Source organism: Ailuropoda melanoleuca, chromosome 16, assembly GCF_002007445.2.
Source record: "Ailuropoda melanoleuca isolate Jingjing chromosome 16, ASM200744v2, whole genome shotgun sequence".
NCBI classification, from domain to species: Eukaryota; Metazoa; Chordata; class Mammalia; order Carnivora; family Ursidae; genus Ailuropoda; species Ailuropoda melanoleuca.
In genome coordinates, this window is record NC_048233.1 from 61,905,848 (window position 1) to 61,925,242 (window position 19,395).

General features: G+C 35.8%; 1 protein-coding gene across 1 annotated transcript in view; it reads right to left on the reverse strand.

The window, feature by feature from the left end:
• Nucleotides 1–19,395, reverse strand: part of DCDC1 (doublecortin domain containing 1) — a 426,036-nt gene that overhangs the window by 178,022 nt on the left and 228,619 nt on the right. Inside the window, exons 13-17 of the mRNA XM_034645816.1 lie at nucleotides 18,425–18,588; nucleotides 15,287–15,412; nucleotides 12,907–13,012; nucleotides 5,478–5,612; nucleotides 2,618–2,736 (exon numbers count right to left, since the gene is read on the reverse strand). Of these exons, the coding sequence (XP_034501707.1) occupies nucleotides 2,618–2,736; nucleotides 5,478–5,612; nucleotides 12,907–13,012; nucleotides 15,287–15,412; nucleotides 18,425–18,588 (650 nt within the window). The remainder of the gene's footprint in view (nucleotides 1–2,617; nucleotides 2,737–5,477; nucleotides 5,613–12,906; nucleotides 13,013–15,286; nucleotides 15,413–18,424; nucleotides 18,589–19,395) is intronic.

Here is a 19,395-nt window from a genome sequence, read left to right on the forward strand (position 1 = left end):
AAAAAAAAAAAAAAAAAAAAAAAAAAAAGGAACAGTGGAGAATATAGCAAACCGGAGGGTATATGTTCCATCTGAATCTGTTCCTGCATCACTGGTAAAATGAGATGATAAAAGTCCAGTACTGCCCATTCTTCTGATTTTTTGCAAGAAAAGATAGAAATATGTAATTTTTTGTGTAAAATCTCCCTATTTCTATAGCTCACCACCCATTCAAAATACAATGAAAATGTGCAGGCCAAACAAAACCCATGGGCCCCAAGTTTGTAATCTCCATAATCTAACCTCTATGGATGAATGGGGGGGGTGCATGATGCTTTATTAGTTTGTCAATTTAACACTAAACCCAAATCCTACAAAGCCACATTCTTTAAAAATGAAGCAAAATCAAGATTAATTGGTGGCCTTATTAAAGGACTTTGATGCAATTGGTTTGTCTGTAAGATGTCCAAAGTATCGTTAGAAAGAAGCATCTTTGATTTTAAGGTTTATGATTTTTATAATTTTCTATGATTTTCAGGTCACTTGGTAATGACATCGTTGGTCTGCCTTTCATCATAGCCACATGCACATCACAGAAAAAATATTAAATACACAATATGTGCAAGCACTTGCTATATTGAATAAGAATAAGATGAGTGACACCAAATGAGACATAAATGAACTAATGAGGCATGATATGTTTACAATATTCTCTGTGAGTTGTCAGGTTGCTACTTTAAGCGCTAGTTCTATTATTTTTAGTATTTAAAAGACTATGTGTTGATTCATAGCTTTTGTTAAGATCATATTATACTACTTAGGAGAAAAGGAAAAAAATATTGTCTCTAGAAATTGTATAAGGATATTTATGTTATTTATAATAAAATATGGTTGCGTTTAAAAAAAAAATAAGGGGGCGCCTGGGTGGTGCAGTCGTTAAGCGTCTGCCTTCGGCTCAGGGCGTGATCCCAGTGTTCCGGGATCGAGTCCCACATCAGGCTCCTCTGCTGGGAGCCTGCTTCTTCCTCTCCCACTCCCCCTGCTTGTGTTCCCTCTCTCGCTGGCTGTCTCTCTCTGTCAAATAAATAAATAAATAATCTTAAAAAAAATAAAAAATTTAAAAAATTTTTAAAAATTAAAAAAAAGACAAACAGGCACTTCAGATACTCTTAGAAAGATAAATATACTTGAAAAGTACCAGAGGTGAGGTTAACTCTAAAAATCTTGGTCCCTATTGCTTTCTAAAAAACAAAATGTAGTTTCACAGTTAGTGAGAACTTCTGGTTCTCCAAATTTTCTACTATTTGCTTCCACCTTGCAACAGATTCTGTTTCTCAGATAAAAATCAAGTTGCATTAATATAAAGGCAAATAATCTTCATTTGCGTAGGAACACTCCCTTTCCCCCCCGCAACCACCCATCCGACCTCCCTCCTTCTCTCCTCTCGTCTTCCCTTCTTTCCTGAATTAAACAAAATCTTTCCTGTAAATGGAGATTTTTTCAAGTTAAACTTACTACAGTTTTGGTTTTTTTTAAATTACCTTCTCTTTTCTCACCCAAGCTCTCTTCTCTCTAGGCAGCAAGGAAATCAAGTTTGTGGTTTCAGTCCCACTGAGTTCTGTAACAACCCTGGCCAGAGTAGGAAGTAAACTTCAGTGGGCTAAGGCCAAATCAGCACTAATTTCAGGATCCAGAAAGTCCAGGGAGAGCCCTGGGCATGAAGAGTGGGTTCATCAGCTATATGTAACCTTTCCGGACACCTGCCATTTTGACCTAAATCATTGGTTAACTCTTCCACTGAGAGTGCTCCTCCCCACCACTTCCCACCAAAGTAAGCACTCAGTCATTCCTTACCCATTTTGATTTTTTTGTTTGTCCTCCTAGTTTGTCTTTCTGTACTTTTTAAAAACAGATTTTTTGAGAAACAACTGACATACAACATTGTAAAATATTGCACAACTGACAGACACATATTTAAAGTGTAAAATTTGACAAGCTTTGAAACGTGTACACCTGTTAAGACATCACAACAATCAAGATAATGAACATACCCATATCTCTCTCTCCCCAAAAAGTCACCCCCAAAGTTTCCTTGTGCCCCTATGTAATCTTGCTCTCCTAACCCTCTCCAACCTCCTACCTTCAGGAAAACACTAATATGCTTTATAGATTAGTTACCAAGTCAGCAAAAATAAATAGGAAGGGGACTTTTGATGCCCTACACGTCAGCAATTTTTTGTCTCCTCAATTTTTCTTTCCCAGTTCAGTATTTCACATACAGAAGATTTAGAAAAGGTTAAGAATACACACAGAACATTAAATATTTAAATTAACAATCAAAATGCATATAAAGAAATGAGTTTCAATAATTATAGAGTAAAGCAGAAGCTTGTCTACAACATAGGTACATGTTGAATACCAACATTTCACTTTTAAAAATACCTAAGAAATACTACCAAACTAAGTGACATACATTTTCAAGCTTATTTGAGATTACAAAGTTAATATTGGTATTATGAACACAAATTTAAACACCTAATGAATATTCTCTCTAAGCTGGGAGGCATCGTGATTTGCCTTCTCAGAAATCTTGAAATTAACATTTATTATTTTGAGCTACAAAGCTCATAAGCATTACCTTTTCTGTAGGATTAATTTATATCCTTCTAGTGATGTTCCCTCAGCAGCCTTGACTCTGATTGGATGACCAATAGCTAGGCAGCCCTGCGTTATCACCCGGCTCAGGATCATTCCCGTCTTCAATGAATAAAGAGGGGGGAGAAAGGTCTAAATAAGTTAAAAGAACCAGAAAATTCAACAATGTGTCACAAATAGTGAGGTCATTATGCCTGGATAACCCCGGATATTAACAGTTGCTGAAAGTGAAATACTACCCACAACTTAGCAGTCAGCGAGCCCTGCTCAGAATCAGTGATCTTCTGTCCGACAAGGGTGGCATTTTACAGTTCAGCGCAAAATAAAACAGACCTTGATATCTTCATTTGTCCTTTTTTTCTGTGCATATTTCACAGTGCAGTGATTTGGGGTCCATCATGTGTCACTTGTTATAGTTATAACTACAGAGCTTACTTGAAATATGTATGCACAGGGAAAAAAAAGGTGCAGTGAACTGAAAAGATGGCAACAAATCCTTAACCTTCATACCAATTTAAAGTTTTACTCTGGGTCTAAATACCATGGGTTAAACATTTTAAGGTGGTTTATGAACTGCTTTTGTTTAAACTAACATTTAAAATGTTAGGATACTCTGATAAGGAAATTGATTAGGAATATTGTTTAAATGGTCAATTAGCAATTTTCTTACTTAGGGAATCAACAACACATTTTAAATAAGTGACAACCACTGAAGATTTATGGCATGCAAAATTGTCTACCCTAACAGGTAAAGATATTAATTTTGAAAAAAGGGAAAGAACATTCAATCTAAAAAGATTTTCAAAATTGCCTTCTTTTTAGCATGTAATTTTTATTTCTCATGTTTTCGCTGTATGCTAAAGAAATATACGATAACTTAGGAAAAGTATTTTTTAAAATTTTGGTTCTAATAAGTACTGGATGGAATCCTCATTTGAACATACTTGTCTATACGGGAAGAAAATTGTTTGGGGTGAGAATAAAAGAACATTTATTAAGCACTTTCTGCATACCATATACTATGCTTGAACTTCACACGTGCTTTCTTGTTAGTCACCACAGCAACGGTGCAAGATAGGTATGACTAACTTCATTTTACAGAGGGGGAAACAGTGGTTTAGTGCAGCTAAGTAACTTTCTCAAGGTCATGCAAGGCATTCTAATTCCCATCCATCTAACTCCAAAATCCATCCTCTTTTTGGTAAGCATTTCAATTATTTTTGAGGAAATTCTAGACAAGTACAGGTTTTTTGCTATCATGAAATTCCAGAAATGGATACCATAGAATTACAGAATATGAAATCTAGAAAAGAACTTTCCATATCAACTGGTGCAACTCTTTTCAGATAAGACTAAAGCCCAGATAGAAAGTGTGACTTACCTGAGGTCACACAAGTTTTCAGTGGCAATGAGAACACTAAAGCACTTCCATTATGCTCATACATTGGCCAAATACAGAGCAGTGTTTTATATTACAGTGAAAAGATGTAAGTTTTGAAGTCAGATAGACCAAGGATCTTTCCTCTGCCACTTACTAGCCTGTTTTTTCAGCTATATAATGTATAAGACTAGAAGAGATAATAAATATGTAGAAGATGCTTAACATATAGCAGATACATAAGAAAATGGCAAATATTTGTTATTAAGTCTGAAACAAAATACAACTTAAAAAAGGTTCCTAGTTCATAGTCTCCAGGTTGGAAGTAGATTGAAGAAACATCTCATCTAATCTCATTCTATCTTGATATATGAAATGAACATTTCTTGGTGCCTTTGTATCTTAATAACTCTATATGTTTGTTTTTTAACTCTCAGAGAATCAAAAAATAATAGTTAAGGACAATCCCAAATTTCCTTTGAGAAAATAGTTGCAACCTCCCCGACCCCAACAAGGTAGCAGCAAACTTGCCTGAGTGACTCTGCACCCACAAAAGGGCTAAGAAGAGGCAAAATCATCTATAGTGAGGGGGGGGAAAGGAAGACAAAAGAAGGGTAGATACAAGCTGCACCATCTCTTTCCAGACATAAATATTTGGTGGCAATTACAAAAGTAATTGCATATTACTTTTAAAGTAATACTTTAAAAGTAAAGTGGCATATTTCAAAAGTAAGAGGAAGGGGAGGGCAATTATGTGTTCTCAATTTAAATCGGATCCACTAGCATAATAGTAAAGTTAAAAAATTAAATAGTGTCAATACATGGGTATAAAATGCGTTAGTCATTGTTCACATTTTATACTCGGATTTCTCTTAAAACTGTCCTTACAAAGACCGTACACTGTCCTTACATGGTGCTCACCCACCAGGCTCGGTGAGGCTCAGCGATGAAGACTAAGAGGTGGAAGCAAATGACATTCAGACAAATTTCATGAAAGTGGTGGGTGTGTGGACTGTTCGGAAGTTCTGTGCTGAGTTTATTTATTTATTTTATTTACTTGTCAGAGAGAGAGAGTGAGAGGACAAGCAGGGGGAGCATCAGGTAGAGGGAGAAGCAGGCTTCCCGTCGAGCAAGGAGCCTGATGTGGGACTTGATCCTGCGATCATAACCTGAGCTGAAGGCAGACGCTTAACCGAACCACCCAGGCGCCCCCTGTGCTGAGTTTAAACACTCTCTGAGTCTGAACTAATCGGCACGTGTGAAAGTGAGTTGAATGCTCACATGGGGATCTACAGAAGCCCTCCGCACTGGACAAGCCAGGGGCAGAGAGTAGCACACCTGCCAGCCAACAAGTGATCATGCCTCCACTTGCAGGGTTGTGTGCGTGAGGGCAGCAGGAGCCGGAGCCGCACTGTGAGCAGGGAGCATGGACAGTCACTCAGAGAGAGCGGACGCTGTTGCATACCTTCGTGATCAGCCACACGCTGGCTGCAGGCCACAGGATCGATGGCACTGTCTGACCTCCACTGCTCACTTCCCTGCTTGTGGAGCTCCGCTTTCGGATGGAAACAGAGGCATGCAGGACAATACTGGGATCCACCTATACCACAAGAAGAAGCAGGCATTTTTAAACATACAGTCTGAAAGTCCACCCTCTTCAACACACTTAGCCAAGACAGGTTATCCTAGAACATTGTATTTCTAATTGAAAAGTTTCTTTTGAAGTAGTAGTCCTCAATCCCATTTAATTCAACTCAATATTTGTTGTTTGATATTTGTAATATCAGCTCTGATATGCAAGGCCCTAGACTGTGTGGTATGGGATATTCCTGCCCTGGACACCTGGGTGAAGTTGGTTAAGCATCTGCCTTCGGCTCAGGTGGTGATCTCAGGGTCCTGGGATTGAGCCCCACGTTGGGGGGGAGGTCCCAGCTCAGCAGGGAGTCTGCTTTTCCCTCTCCCCCTCCCTCTGTGTTCTCCAGCTCCCCTCTCTCAAATAAATAAATAAAATCTTAAAAAATATATTTTCCCTGACCTAGAGAAACTTGCAACAGAAGAGGCAATAACACACACACACACACACACACACACACACACACACGTGCGCGCATGCGCGGAGACACCATGAATTGTAGAACAGGGACATCAAAGGAGGGCAGTTAAAAGTCCCCACAATCTCTTAAGAATAAAGGCATGTGGGTTGAGAATTTAGCGATAGTTGTGGGAATGGACAGGAGGGGACTAACTGGTAAGACACAGTATCCATGCCTCCCATATTGGTTATCAAACTACATATGTCAAAGATATTGTATACCTTCTAGTATTACTTAGCCGTGATTGTAAAATTAATAGGCATTCACATCACCTATAGAAATTCTACTTCATATTTAATAAACTTTTCTGCTAACTTATATGATCACTTTTCCTGAGTAATCATACTAAATTTTTAAGTACCAATATTTACTTATATGGGATTATGGGAATATGCCTGTTTATACTTTAAACCCAATAAATGGCCTTGCTTCAATAACAATTGAAATTATTTTCTAGTACTAAAAGTTGTATTCTAAATCTGTGCTAATACTAGGTATTTGCTGAGTAGCAACTGATTCTTAAAAATACAAAAATTAAATGATAATTTAAAAGGCAATATTTACAAATGTGATTAGGCAATAACAAAAGGGCATAACCAGTATATTTGGTAATTATTATACAATGGAAGATAGCTACTTCTCAAGAGAAGAAACTATCTTACAACTCCTAAATGTGAAAATAAAATTTTAAAAATATAGCAACCCCACGACGGAAAGAGATTTGACTTAGAGCTCTTTGATTGTGTATTCCCCAGTTAGCCAGTAGTGGCTGGATTCTGGAAGGGAATCCCCCACAGTTTCTGAACAATGATAAACTATATTCTACTAATCCACCCGCCACAGGACTCAGCATTTAAAGTAGCACTCTTACTCAACCTCCTAACTCCAAGTTGCCATCACACTCAAAACTCTCCTCTGCAACAGGGAAGAAGATTGTTTTGACTGGAATTAGTCAGACAGAAGAACCGTACTGCCAACTGCTTCTTTGTACAGCACCTGCTGCCAGCGCCTAAATTCTTGTTATCTCCACAACATGGTTTAATCTTTTAACAGTTGGCTTATTGGTGAAGAGCGAAGGGGTCCTTTGTGTCTGTCGTGGGTTGGCACCCAGTATTAACACCATGCTGTTCTTCGAGAGATATTTTGCTGGACAGTTCCCAAGTGATTCTACATAGACCAGACTCAGCCAGGCCCACTAACTCAGCTTCATTGCCTGTTATTAAAAGAAAAAATCTTGCCAAGTCTGGGGTTCTGATACACTTAAAATTGACAATGGCCATTAAATTTCAACTCATGACTTCATCTTCTATCCCCTTTTTAGTTTAATCGGATAGTTTAGCTTTAGACCAAACATTTATGAAGGTGGGAAAGCTAAAAACTGTGAAAATTACAATTCATAAAAGCAAAGTGCTCTGACAACCTGCAACGTGGTCTGCCACGCATGCGTGTGTACACACACAGGTATATGTATGATAGCATTTCTGCTGAGACTGTTCTCTAAATACATACCATTACATATGTCGTTAGGTCATTAGGAAACCTCTTTTATTCTTTTGACTACCTATGTATATACAGGAGGTATATGTATATATGTACATATATATCCCTTTAAATGACCATTACGATTTGGTTGTCTGAATAAACTGTACTAATACAGAGGCTGCCAGTGATCAAAAAATGATGCATGCACACTCTGAGCCTCTTAAAACTTCTTGTTTAATTTCCTTTTTCCAAATCACTAATGAAAGCCGTCAATATTCCTGTGCAAATTTAAAATAATAAGAGAACCACTTATGGTCTTTACTTACAGATCTGAAGAATCAGACACAAGACAGTGAAATTTTTCTTGAAAGGAGAAGCTCACAGATCATACCCTTTATTCTAAACGAATCATTTACTGCATAGAAATTTATAAGATTTTTCACTTCTGATAGTGAATTTAGGGCCAAGTTAAAAAATTCGATACACAAATTAAAATCACAACTATGAGGGGCGCCTGCTGGCTCAGATGATTAAGCATCTTCCTTCAACTCAGGTCATGATGTCCAGGTCCTGAGGTCAAGCCCCACGTCCAGCTCCCAGCTCAGCGGGGAGTCTGCTTCTCCCTCTGCTTCTTCCCCCTGCTCGTGCTCTCTCTCTCTCTCGCTCTCTCTCTCCCAAATGAATAAATAAAATCTTTAAAAAAAATAAAATCACAACTATAAGAAGTGTTATAAAATCTCTTTCTTTGTGTCCCTAATATTCATTCTTATTGTTCATTCCCTAAATCTATAGCCAATCAATACACCCACCTCAAAGGCCAGGAACTGGAAAAGTCTAAAGGTAGAAAATACCAGCGAGTACATAATTATGCAACCAAACAAGGCAAAATATCTAAAATGTAAATATGTAGTCCTCAAATAGCTTCCAACTATTGGTCTAAAAATAAGGAAGGGACTCAGGATTTTTTTTAAAGTTCTGTGTCCTATTCTAATGGAAATCTGTTCAAAATTAAAATTAAAATTTTGTATTTTCCCCAGTATAAATTATTTGTAGAAAACATTATTTTTAATGACTTGCCCTCCAAAGAAATAGGACAGTAAAAAATTATTCATTTTTTCCCAGCCTCCTTTGTGATAAATAGAATAATTTATTCTGCTAGTATCCATGACTGCTGAATTTACAAGCTGTAAGTTTATAACTCTTAACAAGTATGCCATAATTCTAAAATCATTATTTGGTATTGTTCTCACTGTTTCCATACCAAAAACTGTCACTAATGTCCTGCAAAGTCTGATTATACCAAAAGGCTAGGATTAAAATATGTTTCCTTTCTAGTTTGGCAGAATGAATTACCTGCTAAACACTGGAGTCCATTTTTCTGCTATTTTTTCCCATAACCAGGGATTACTCAAACTATTCTTCTCATGAAATTTTTTTTCTTTTATATTAACTACCATGAAGTTTAAATCTCATCCAGTGCATGGAAATATTTAATTTTATTGCCCTTAAACTGAAGCACTCTAAAGATGTTGCCAATTTAAGTAACAAAAGAGAACTATTGAAAGATGTATTTGCCAAAATATCATTTTGTAGTAGATACCAATCTTTTTTTTGAAATGGATAAAAGAGCAACAGGTTGTAATTGTCAGGGTTATATCTATTTCCCACATTACTAACAGGGATTATATGTTCCAAATTTTTCTCTGTAGGAAAGGTTTTACTTGTCAATAAGAGATTTAAAAGAACAGTCAGGGGTTGGGCACCGATATCTCTATCTCAAGCCAATTTTAAAACGTATGCATCAAGTATATCGGCTTTTGCCTCCCTCTCTCTACCGCTGTTGTAATCCTCTTAGTGTCTTCTTTACCACAATGAGCATCAAGATTCTACAATAAAAGGTCCTATAGATATCTATCACCTCTGCTAGAATCTCTCTTTAGAAGTGCTCCGTTTCAGGTTATTAAATTACCATTTCCAATGCACTGATCACCTCTCTGTATATAATTGGAGATGCTTTTCTGAAAGGATTGTAAAGGTTTCATAGCTAAGGGAGGGCCATTTTTCTTTGAAAGCTTCTTTTTACTAGCCAGTTTATCAAATTTTTGCTTTCTTATACTACTATTTTTGTTGGACTGAAATTTTATCCAAAACCAATTTCTTCTTCTAAAAATATAATGGTGTACAAACTTTATTTAAGTTGACAGTTTTCTCATTTTCACTGAATCATTAAAACCAGTTAATAACAGTGAAATAACTGGATTGTTATTCTCTCATTTTTCAACATTAGAAAATATAGTTATCTTTTAGGGACGCCTGAGTGGCCCAGTCGGTGGAGTGTCTGCCTTCAGCTCAAGTCATGATCCCGGAGTGCTGGCATCGAGCCCTGCGTCAGGCTCCCTGCTCAGTGGAGAGACTGCTTCTCCCTCTGCCTGCTGCTCCCCCTGCTTGTGCTCTCTCTCTCTCACTCTTGCTCTATCTCAAATAAGTAAAATAAAATTTAAAAAAATAAAGAAAATATAGTTATCTTTTAAAGTCCTACATTAGCATAAAATCGAAAAAGAAGCCTCCTTTGAGTTCTTTTTCTCTGATAATTCTTTGATATCCTTTTTTTTTTCCAGGTTTGAGCTGGTTTCTGCCAAATGAAGTAATTAACTAGTGAATTCAATTCCATCTATCTTAAATCTGAACGTGGAGATATTGGCAGCAATGACACGGATGATCGGGATGCCCTTTGGCCTTGAGCAATGCCTAATCCAGCAGCAGGGATTAAAGAGGACTCCTGAGTTATGTTCCTAACACAAACATCAAATCAGATCCTGCCTCTGCTTGAATATTTCCAATGGCTCCTTGTTTTCTACAGAACAACATCCAGAATCCCTAACATCGAATTACGACCCTTTATGATCTGATCCCAATATTCTCAGTGGAATCTACCATTCTCCTTTTTCTTCCCCAATGTGACCTGAAATGTGTTCACTTGGAGCACTAACAGTGCTTTGAGTTATGCAAAAAAGGTTTAAGAGAAACATCAAGTTCAGTGTCATAAGGGGCATAGAATGGATGCAATGAAGATACAAGTCCAGAAACATCATATCCAGTTTGGGGATGAAGGTTGGAAAAGGAAGCTTTCATGAAACAGGCACAAATCAGATAAGGCTAGAATGATGGGCAGCATTTCAGCAAGCATTTAATGAATGCCAGCTGTATGCCAGACAGTGTTAGAATATGGCATAAAGGTGACAAAGAAGGTTGGTGGGTGGTAACAAAGAAAAAGAAGTTGAATTCCAGGCAAAGGGATCCACATGAACATAATAACAGAAATCATGGAGTACTTTCAGGAAACAACAAATGGGCCATCAGGCTTGGCTAACACATGAAGAACTTATTAGAGAATATTGAGCCTTGAAAGATAGGTTGTAGCCAAATTTAAAAAAACTCATTCATCAAAAAACGTATTGTGCACCTGCCCTACATTCAAAATCTGTGCTAGAATTCAAAAATACAAAGATGAGTAACACATAATGTCTGTGTCCAAAGAATTCTCAATTTAATGGTAGAGAAAGACACAAAAACAACTATACCAAAACACAAACTCTAAGAACATTTTCAAAGGATGAAAGGAGGTTCAATAATATGAGGTTTATTCTTTCTGCAGGATCTGAGACAGCTCCATGGAAGAAGAAAAAGTTGAAGAAAGCCTTAAAAGGCAAGGAAAGGTAATGGGGTGGGGGGTTATATCCTAGGCCAAGAACAACACACACCATGGTACAAGTAAGTATACCAAGGTGAAGAACATGTTATGGGACACAATTTATTAGCTCTAACTGTAGTGTAGGGTACAAAGAAGATCAAGAAGAGAAGGTTGGAAATGCAAGTCAAGAGTAGGGGCAGATTAGAGGAGAACCATGGAGATCAATGAAGGCCTGATGAAGATTTGGAATTTCAGTAGGTAACAGGCAGGCTTACAAGTTTTTTTAAACAGGAAACAATGGCACAGCAAAAGCCTACAGTCCAACAAATAGCAAAAGCCAACAGGACCAGGATTATGGTAAATAAATCTTAACGTGAGATGAATATAAAATATAGACATTAATTCTTAGTGTACTACCCGACTTCATTTATTTTCTAAATTTGCTCGAAATCTGACAGAGTTAGAAATATAGCTGACCCTGGAATAACACAGGTTTGAACTTCATGGGTCCACTTACATGTGGATTTTCTTTTATATAGTGCAATGCTATAAATGAATTTTCTCTTATGATTTTCTTAATAACATTTTCTTTTCTCTAGCTTTATTGCAATAACACAGTACATAATACATACAATATATAAAACGTGATAATTCACTATTTCTGTTATTGGTGAGGTTTCTGGTAAACAGTAGGTAATTAGCAGTTAAATATGGGGGCAGTGAAAAGTTCTCCATGGAAAAAAAATTGTGCATGGATTTCCAATTGTGAGATATCAGTACCCCTAACTCCACTGTTTAGGGGTCAACTATAAATTATTTATTTTATTCTATTTTTATAATTATATTATGTAGATTCACATGTGTCTTAAAACAACTAATACTTTCAGTATACATTCTGACATAGTAAACTGAACAGGCATGGAGAAATGTAAAAAAAAAGCAGGTTGGGACAATATGTCTTTTGCATTGTCTCTTGGAAATAAAGGGACCAGAGCATTTAACAGGAAGTCTTACTTTCTTTGGGCATCTCTATCTCTGTGGGTGCCTTTTGGTTTTGATTTCATGAGTTCAAAAACTAAAGCTTATGCCGCTGAAATGGACAACAACCCTGCCTCTAAGAAAAAAAATTATAATTATTCTTTCTTTGGAGACATGTTTAAAATACCTTCATAGCTCAGTTGGAGAAAATTCCTTACTGGCATGATAAATTTCTAAGTGTAAATTAATAAACAAACCTTCTGGATTGGGTTGTAATGAGTTGGGTTTTCTAAAGAGCTCCTATTCCTTAAATACATTGACCCATGGATCAAATAGATCAAATGTTAACAGCCATCTTAAAGACTTTTTAAAACAACTCCAACTTATTAATACAGTAGATATAAGGAAAATATGCTAAACAATAGCACTTAAATGACAGAATTCAGTTAAAAATTTTTCTAGTAGGAATACTATATATTGGTTCAGTTTTAAAGTGCTTAATTAACAGGAAGTAAAGAATAATACCTGCCCCAACATTTTAAAATAATTTATTCTTTCCAAACATCTCCAAAAATCCACTCAGTCACCATGTATTGAATGATTATCCAAAACATAAAATACCTTCATTGAGTACAAAAAATAATTCTGACCTTGTTCTGTAGGAAATGATTCTCCAAGTCCACCTTTTCAAATTGATCAGGTATCTGTTGACTGGTACCGTTGATATTAATTGGAAATCTCTCACAAACTTCCCAACTAAGAAAAGTAAAATATTTAATTACTTTTGTCAAAATAAAATTCATTTAATTACCCTCTTTAATCTACTAGTATAATAATTTATGTATCTTATATTCTAGTAGGGAGAGAAAAACAAATGTATAGTTCATAATCTTTTTAAACAGAAATTTGTAAAGTGCTTTGTTAACTACAATTGGGAAACGAAGACTTTAAATTTTTATCTTGCAATTATTTATGATACTGGGGGATTCCATGCCTAATTAATTATAAATAGAAGAGAGAAACAAAAAAAATTATTTTTAATCTTATGGAATCACTAAGAGTGGACACCATCTTCACTGTTAACGTTTTCTCTAAATACAATGGGCTATAAATAACAAAGGAGGTTTTTATACTTAAAATGGTTGTGTTAAGCACATTATTTTGGCAACTTTTAGACAGTCTTACAAAGCAGCACAGTCTAGTGGGCACATAGACAAACCACAAATGGGGAGGGGGAGGTTCATTCTTAGTTCAGCCAAATAACTTATTTTATTTTTTTTAAGATTTTATTTATTTATTTATTTATTTATTTATTTGAGACAGAAAGAGAGAGCACGAGTGGGGGGTGCGGGGCCAGGGGAGAAGCAGACTCCCCGCTGAGCAGGGAGCCCAACGACACAGGGTTCCATCCCAGGACCCCGTGATCATGACCCGAGCCGAAGGCAGACACTTAACCCACTGAGCCACCGAGGCACCCCCAAATCACTTATTTTAAAAGTGTACTAATCCTTACTCTAAAGAAAACTATCTAGCTCAACACTGATATGTTAAGATATATCGTATGGTATGTCATTCAACAAAAATCAGTTTTGGAACTGATAATAGTACCTTTTTCAATATCCTGAGAAACATAAATTAGAGTATGATTATTAAGGTTTCAAATGATGCATGTTAGAGTATAGAAAATGGAATAAAAAATTATGTAAATTATCTTCAAATAAGTTTGTTTTCAGTAAGGGTAGTTTCATATTGTTATGCTTACTGATGTAGCTCTAACTTAAAACTACTCAATAAAACAGTCTTCATTGCACCCAGGGAAGGGAAATTAAGAAGGAATACGTGAATTAAAAATTAAACTCCTAGCTAAAACATGAAGGGAAAGGGTATGGGCAAATTCAGCAGTTTGGGGAAAGATTGTGGCACATGAAATGAATCTTCTCAAAATGGAAATGCCTATTAAAAAAAAGTGCTATGGGGGCACCTGGGTGCTGCAGCCAGTTAAACATTTGCCTTTGGCTTAGGTCATGATCTCAGGGTCCTGGGATCAAGCCTGGTGTTGGACTCCCTGCTCGGCGGGGTGTCTGTTTCTCCCCAATCCAACATACTATCAGAATCATGCTATGTCCAATATAATACCCACTAGCCACATATACCTATTTAAATTGAACTTAACGTAATTTAAACAAAATTAAAAATTCAGTACCTCAGTCACATTAGTCATATTTTAAGTTTTCAATAGTCACAACTTATGCTTCCATCATCACAGAAAGTTCTGTTAGACAGTGCTAGATAGTGCGTAAGCCCTCAGTTCTTAAGAAAGATAATCTGGGTTAGAACCCTGGCTCTGTCATGTACTAGTTGTGTGACTGGGCAAACCACTCTGCCCCTCTGCACCTCAGTTCTGGCTCTATAAAATGGAGTAATAATAAGATAATGTAATGATGGGATTAAGATCATTGTTTTCGGATTAAATAAATCCTTACCTAATTCATTTAGAATTGTGGTCAATACTTAGTAAATGCTGGGTTTTATTATTTATAGATAAGAAGCTGACACCCATCTGCTCATGGAAAATCATAGGCAGCAGAGATGGGGCTAGATGCTCAAATCTTCTAACTCCTGGTCTTCCCACCATTCCACCAATTCTCTAGCATATTGCTTTTTTTTCACTTTATCATCATCAAAGGAGATGCTTAAATATAAACACTCATACAAGAAAACGTATTATTTAATATTTTAATGATTCCACTCAAAACTCTTAATTTAGAAACCCACTAAAAACAGTTTTTACACTTCAAATAAAATTGTTCCATCTGCAAAGTAGAAACTAGAGTCCGCTCATTGCTTCATGTGTTTTTTTTTAAACTCAAGAAAAGTTACTGATAAGTTTTTTAGACACTAGTTCATTATGTCGTGAAATAAGTCAATAAAACAAGTAATTGCTTATAAAACAATTCAAAGAACATCTTTTAGTGTTGCAATCCGAATTAGGTAATTCAGATTACTTTAACAGAGCACATGTTACTTTACTTGTCACATCCAGGTAGCAGAACAGCATTAGGATCCAAGAAGGTTTTATACACAACTGTAATGCCATCTCTGTCAAATGCAGTCACCTGGTCAAAGGTGAGACTCAAAACAGGTGTAAGTGGAGATCTGAAAAATGGAAAAAACATCAAAGCTATATGCAAAGTCATACAAACACTAAAACTTGAGCACAAATAAACAATAAAACCTGTAATATCAGTAAGTAACAGTCCGGAAATAAGTGAGTTTCTTATTATATAGAACTGTTGTTGATATCTTATATTGATACCTGAAATGCACGTTTTAGTTTATTTGGCTGATGTATAATATGTCAAGGATAGTTGTAACACATGTAATTTTTAAAAATAATTTTGATAATAAAAATTAAGTATTTAGTTGAAAAAAACAACCAATTGTCTTTCATGCAATTTTCATTTTTAAACGTATAACTACAATGCAATGCACCATTAATATTCTCTGGAGCTGATAATTAAATGAATTCTTAATATTTGGCTATAAATTACTATTTTTTGTGAGCTCACTAAATGTTATGCTGATTTGATTTTTCATATTACATACTGTTAGGTACTTCATTTTCTATTTAATTATTTGAGAATTAAAATCAAATGGGAAACAGCTCTTAAATAAAAACAATGGTAACTGGCATTATGTCAACTCTGAGCCTTTTTTTTCCTAAATGGTGACAAAGCCTTGCTATTTAACTTCACAATTACAGGACTCAACCACATCACCTGTGTAGGACTGTCAAAAATTTTTAAACTGAATCTAATCATGAGAAAACATGCAGACAAATCCAGAATGTGGGGCATTCTACAAGAAAAGTGCCTAAACTCTTAAAAAAATTCAATGTCATGAAAAGCAAGACAAAAGAGAGAGAATATTCTAGATTAAAAAGAACTAAAGAAGATAACTAAATGCAACACATGAATCTTACTTGGATCCTAGACTACTAAAAACTCTAAAGCACATTTTGGATAGTTTAAACATAGATTGCGTATTAGACGATGTTACGTTATTGTTGACTGTCCTAGATGCTACAATGTGGTGACACAGAAGAACATCCTATTCTTCAGTTACATGATCTGAGCATTTATGAGTGAAACTTTAATGATTGTCTGAAAATAATCTCATGCCTCTCAGAAGGGAGAGAAGGGAGATGTAAGAGATAAAATTAACGAGGCCAACTCTAAACTGGTGAACCTAGGTGAAGGGTACATAGGTGTCCATTGTACTATTCTTTCAAGTTTTCTGTAGATTGGATATTTCCCAAAATAAAAATTGGGAGAAAAATAATTACAGGACTCAAAATAAAAGCAGATATTGGCAAAATCAACTTTTATAAAGGGGTAAACCAACTCCCATGTCAACACATTAAAATTACTGTCTAAAAATGAGTATCTTTTACTTAGTACGTATTGCACATTCTCTCAATATGTTTTAAACTAGATCTAGCAAATAACTTTTAGACATAAATTCCAGAAATTCCAATAGTAGCAAATGTTATAATGGTTTCCTAGTGTTTTATATTGGATTCAAAACCAGAAAAAAATTATTCTGTTAAAATAACAATGACATATAAACAAATATATGCTTATGAATTCTTCCAGCTACAATCCTCAGTTGATTTTAGAGTATTCCAGATACTTAGCATTTTACTAAGTTATTCCACAAATATGATCCAATAAACCAAGAACAAGTGTTTCATCTTATTAAAATATTGTATTATAACAAACATCATTAAAAACATCAAAATTAGCCATTGCTTTCACTTTAATAATGATATTTAAGAAGAAATTATTAGACACACGTTTTATTAAAGCCTTTCTTTGTAATTAGAAGAGCTTGCTAAATTATTCAAGAATCCTTGCCACTGTAAAATCCATCACTGTTCTACCATTATAAAAACAATTCTCACAATGCAACTAAATTATATTTTGAAATCTGTCTACAGAAGAAAACATCATTCCTTACATATATTTTTAATTCTATAAATTACACAGCATAAGAAATTATTAAACATTTTAATTTCCCTCTCCTGGGAGAGAAGAAATAGAATTTTATAATATACTACCTACAGCTAATCCTACTAACTTCTTCCAAAACCTTCATGAATTTGTGAGTAGATTTCAGTATTTGAAATTTTGACTCTTAGAATATATAGCAAATCCAATCAGCTCCTAGTCTGTCTATGCTATTTTTGTTAAAATTAATATACAATCAATTATACTCGATAAGCAAAGTTATTTTCTCCTATTTCCCTTATTCAGATAAATAAAGGCTTAAAAAATTTTGAAGTCGGCAGAAAAGTGTGTTTAAGTTTCCTGACAAGCAGTTTCAGAGTTCATCTGGATATGTCCTGTCAAAATATGCATACATTTCTAAGATATTCCACACAACAGCCCAGCTCATCAGTGCCTGTAGACTGCAGTCTTTCTCTTTTCCCAGAAACACAGATAATTTTATGCAGGAATTTACCAATCTACAAAAATTTACACAATGCTCAGCAATAACCAATAATTATTGTGGAATAATGCAAGGCACTTTTGAGGAATATAACTTTGATAGGATAGGGCTTACAAGCTTTACCAATTTATCTTTAGCTGTCCTGTCATTGGTGCTTAAAAGGTTAAGACTTTATTTGTGAAAACATAGAGAGATAGTGGGGAATCATGTTGTCTACAGCTTCATAAATCTTGCTTAAGATCCTTTTCAATTACCATCCATTTCTCCTTTAAAAAGGGACAAAAAAATAGAGGAGTGGAAGCAGGTCAGGGCAGTGTGCGACAATGACAGTGTGATGGGCTTGGACCCCCCGTGGCGTTTCCATCTGCTATCATTAAGGTGACTACTCAGACATGAACAAATCCCACTTGCTGTGCTGACAGGCAGACTTCAAGAACTATGACAAGGCATTAAGACAGAAAGTCAGAGAGAGAGAGAGAGATGCCATATCTCACAAACAATACTGCCTCACAAAAAAACACCCCTGAAATTTTATTGGAATTCAGGATTTTTAAATAAATTCATAAAGGGTGCTACTTGGCTTCTTGACTCTCCTTTTAAATTAGCTTGCCCCTGGAAAGATTGAGGACAGACAGAGAATAAACACCTTGCTCCTACCTGTATGCTTTACCATAAGAGACCCAAATTTTTTGCTCATTCTTCAGCACAAGTGGATTCTTAATTTCTTGACCATGCTCATTAAAAAGCCGGATTGAAGAAAAACTGAGGCCTGATGAGTTCATAGGAGATTCTTTAAGCCTTTGATGAATCTGGAGAAGTAACTGGTGGTGGGGGAAAATAATGAAGAAGGAGAAGAAGAAGAAGAAGGGAAATTAATAATAATAGTGTAAAATGTGAACATCTATAACAAACTGTCTCTACTCTGTAACAAATGAATCCAAACAAATGATAATTAAATTCATATAGAATGTTAAAAGAAGTGTGAAATGATGGCAATGTTTAGCTCAGTGTAAAGTAACAAAATGAGCATGGGCTTTTAACCAGCAGGGGGTGCCACAGGCTTGTGATTGAGCTCTGACCCTTTGGCACGGGGACCGAAAGCAGATGTGACAGTCTTACAGAAAGAGCATTTAGCTTCTACACACAGTAACAGTCCTCTTTGATAAGGGTTATGCTTTTCTTGTCTGAGCCACGCATTTTGTTAGGATCCTTCCGGAGCACGTTCAAGTTTTAGAATTGGCAACCTCCCTGTCCCCGACTAACCGCAGATAACCAGCGGTAGAACAACTCACCACCTACAGGATTGCAAAAATAAACAGGATTTTCAGCCCATGTTGGTTCACCTACAAGAACTCTTTTTGAATGTAGTTCAGTTAAGAGCCTTGCAAAAGCTTGTGAGCTGCTTCAATAATGAATGTTTTCAGGTTGTGAGTAAGCCATAATTGAAATGTTAAGTATGAAATGCTGTCATTTAATATTTTAAATAACAGCATTTTAAGTGTTTGCTTCTATCTTACATTTAGGGTTACTAAATCATCAAGATCTTCCTAATTTAAGGCACATTTAAAATGCAAGTAAATCCCACTGAACTGTGTTACGTATGGAATTTTAGAGGACCTTTTTCCTTA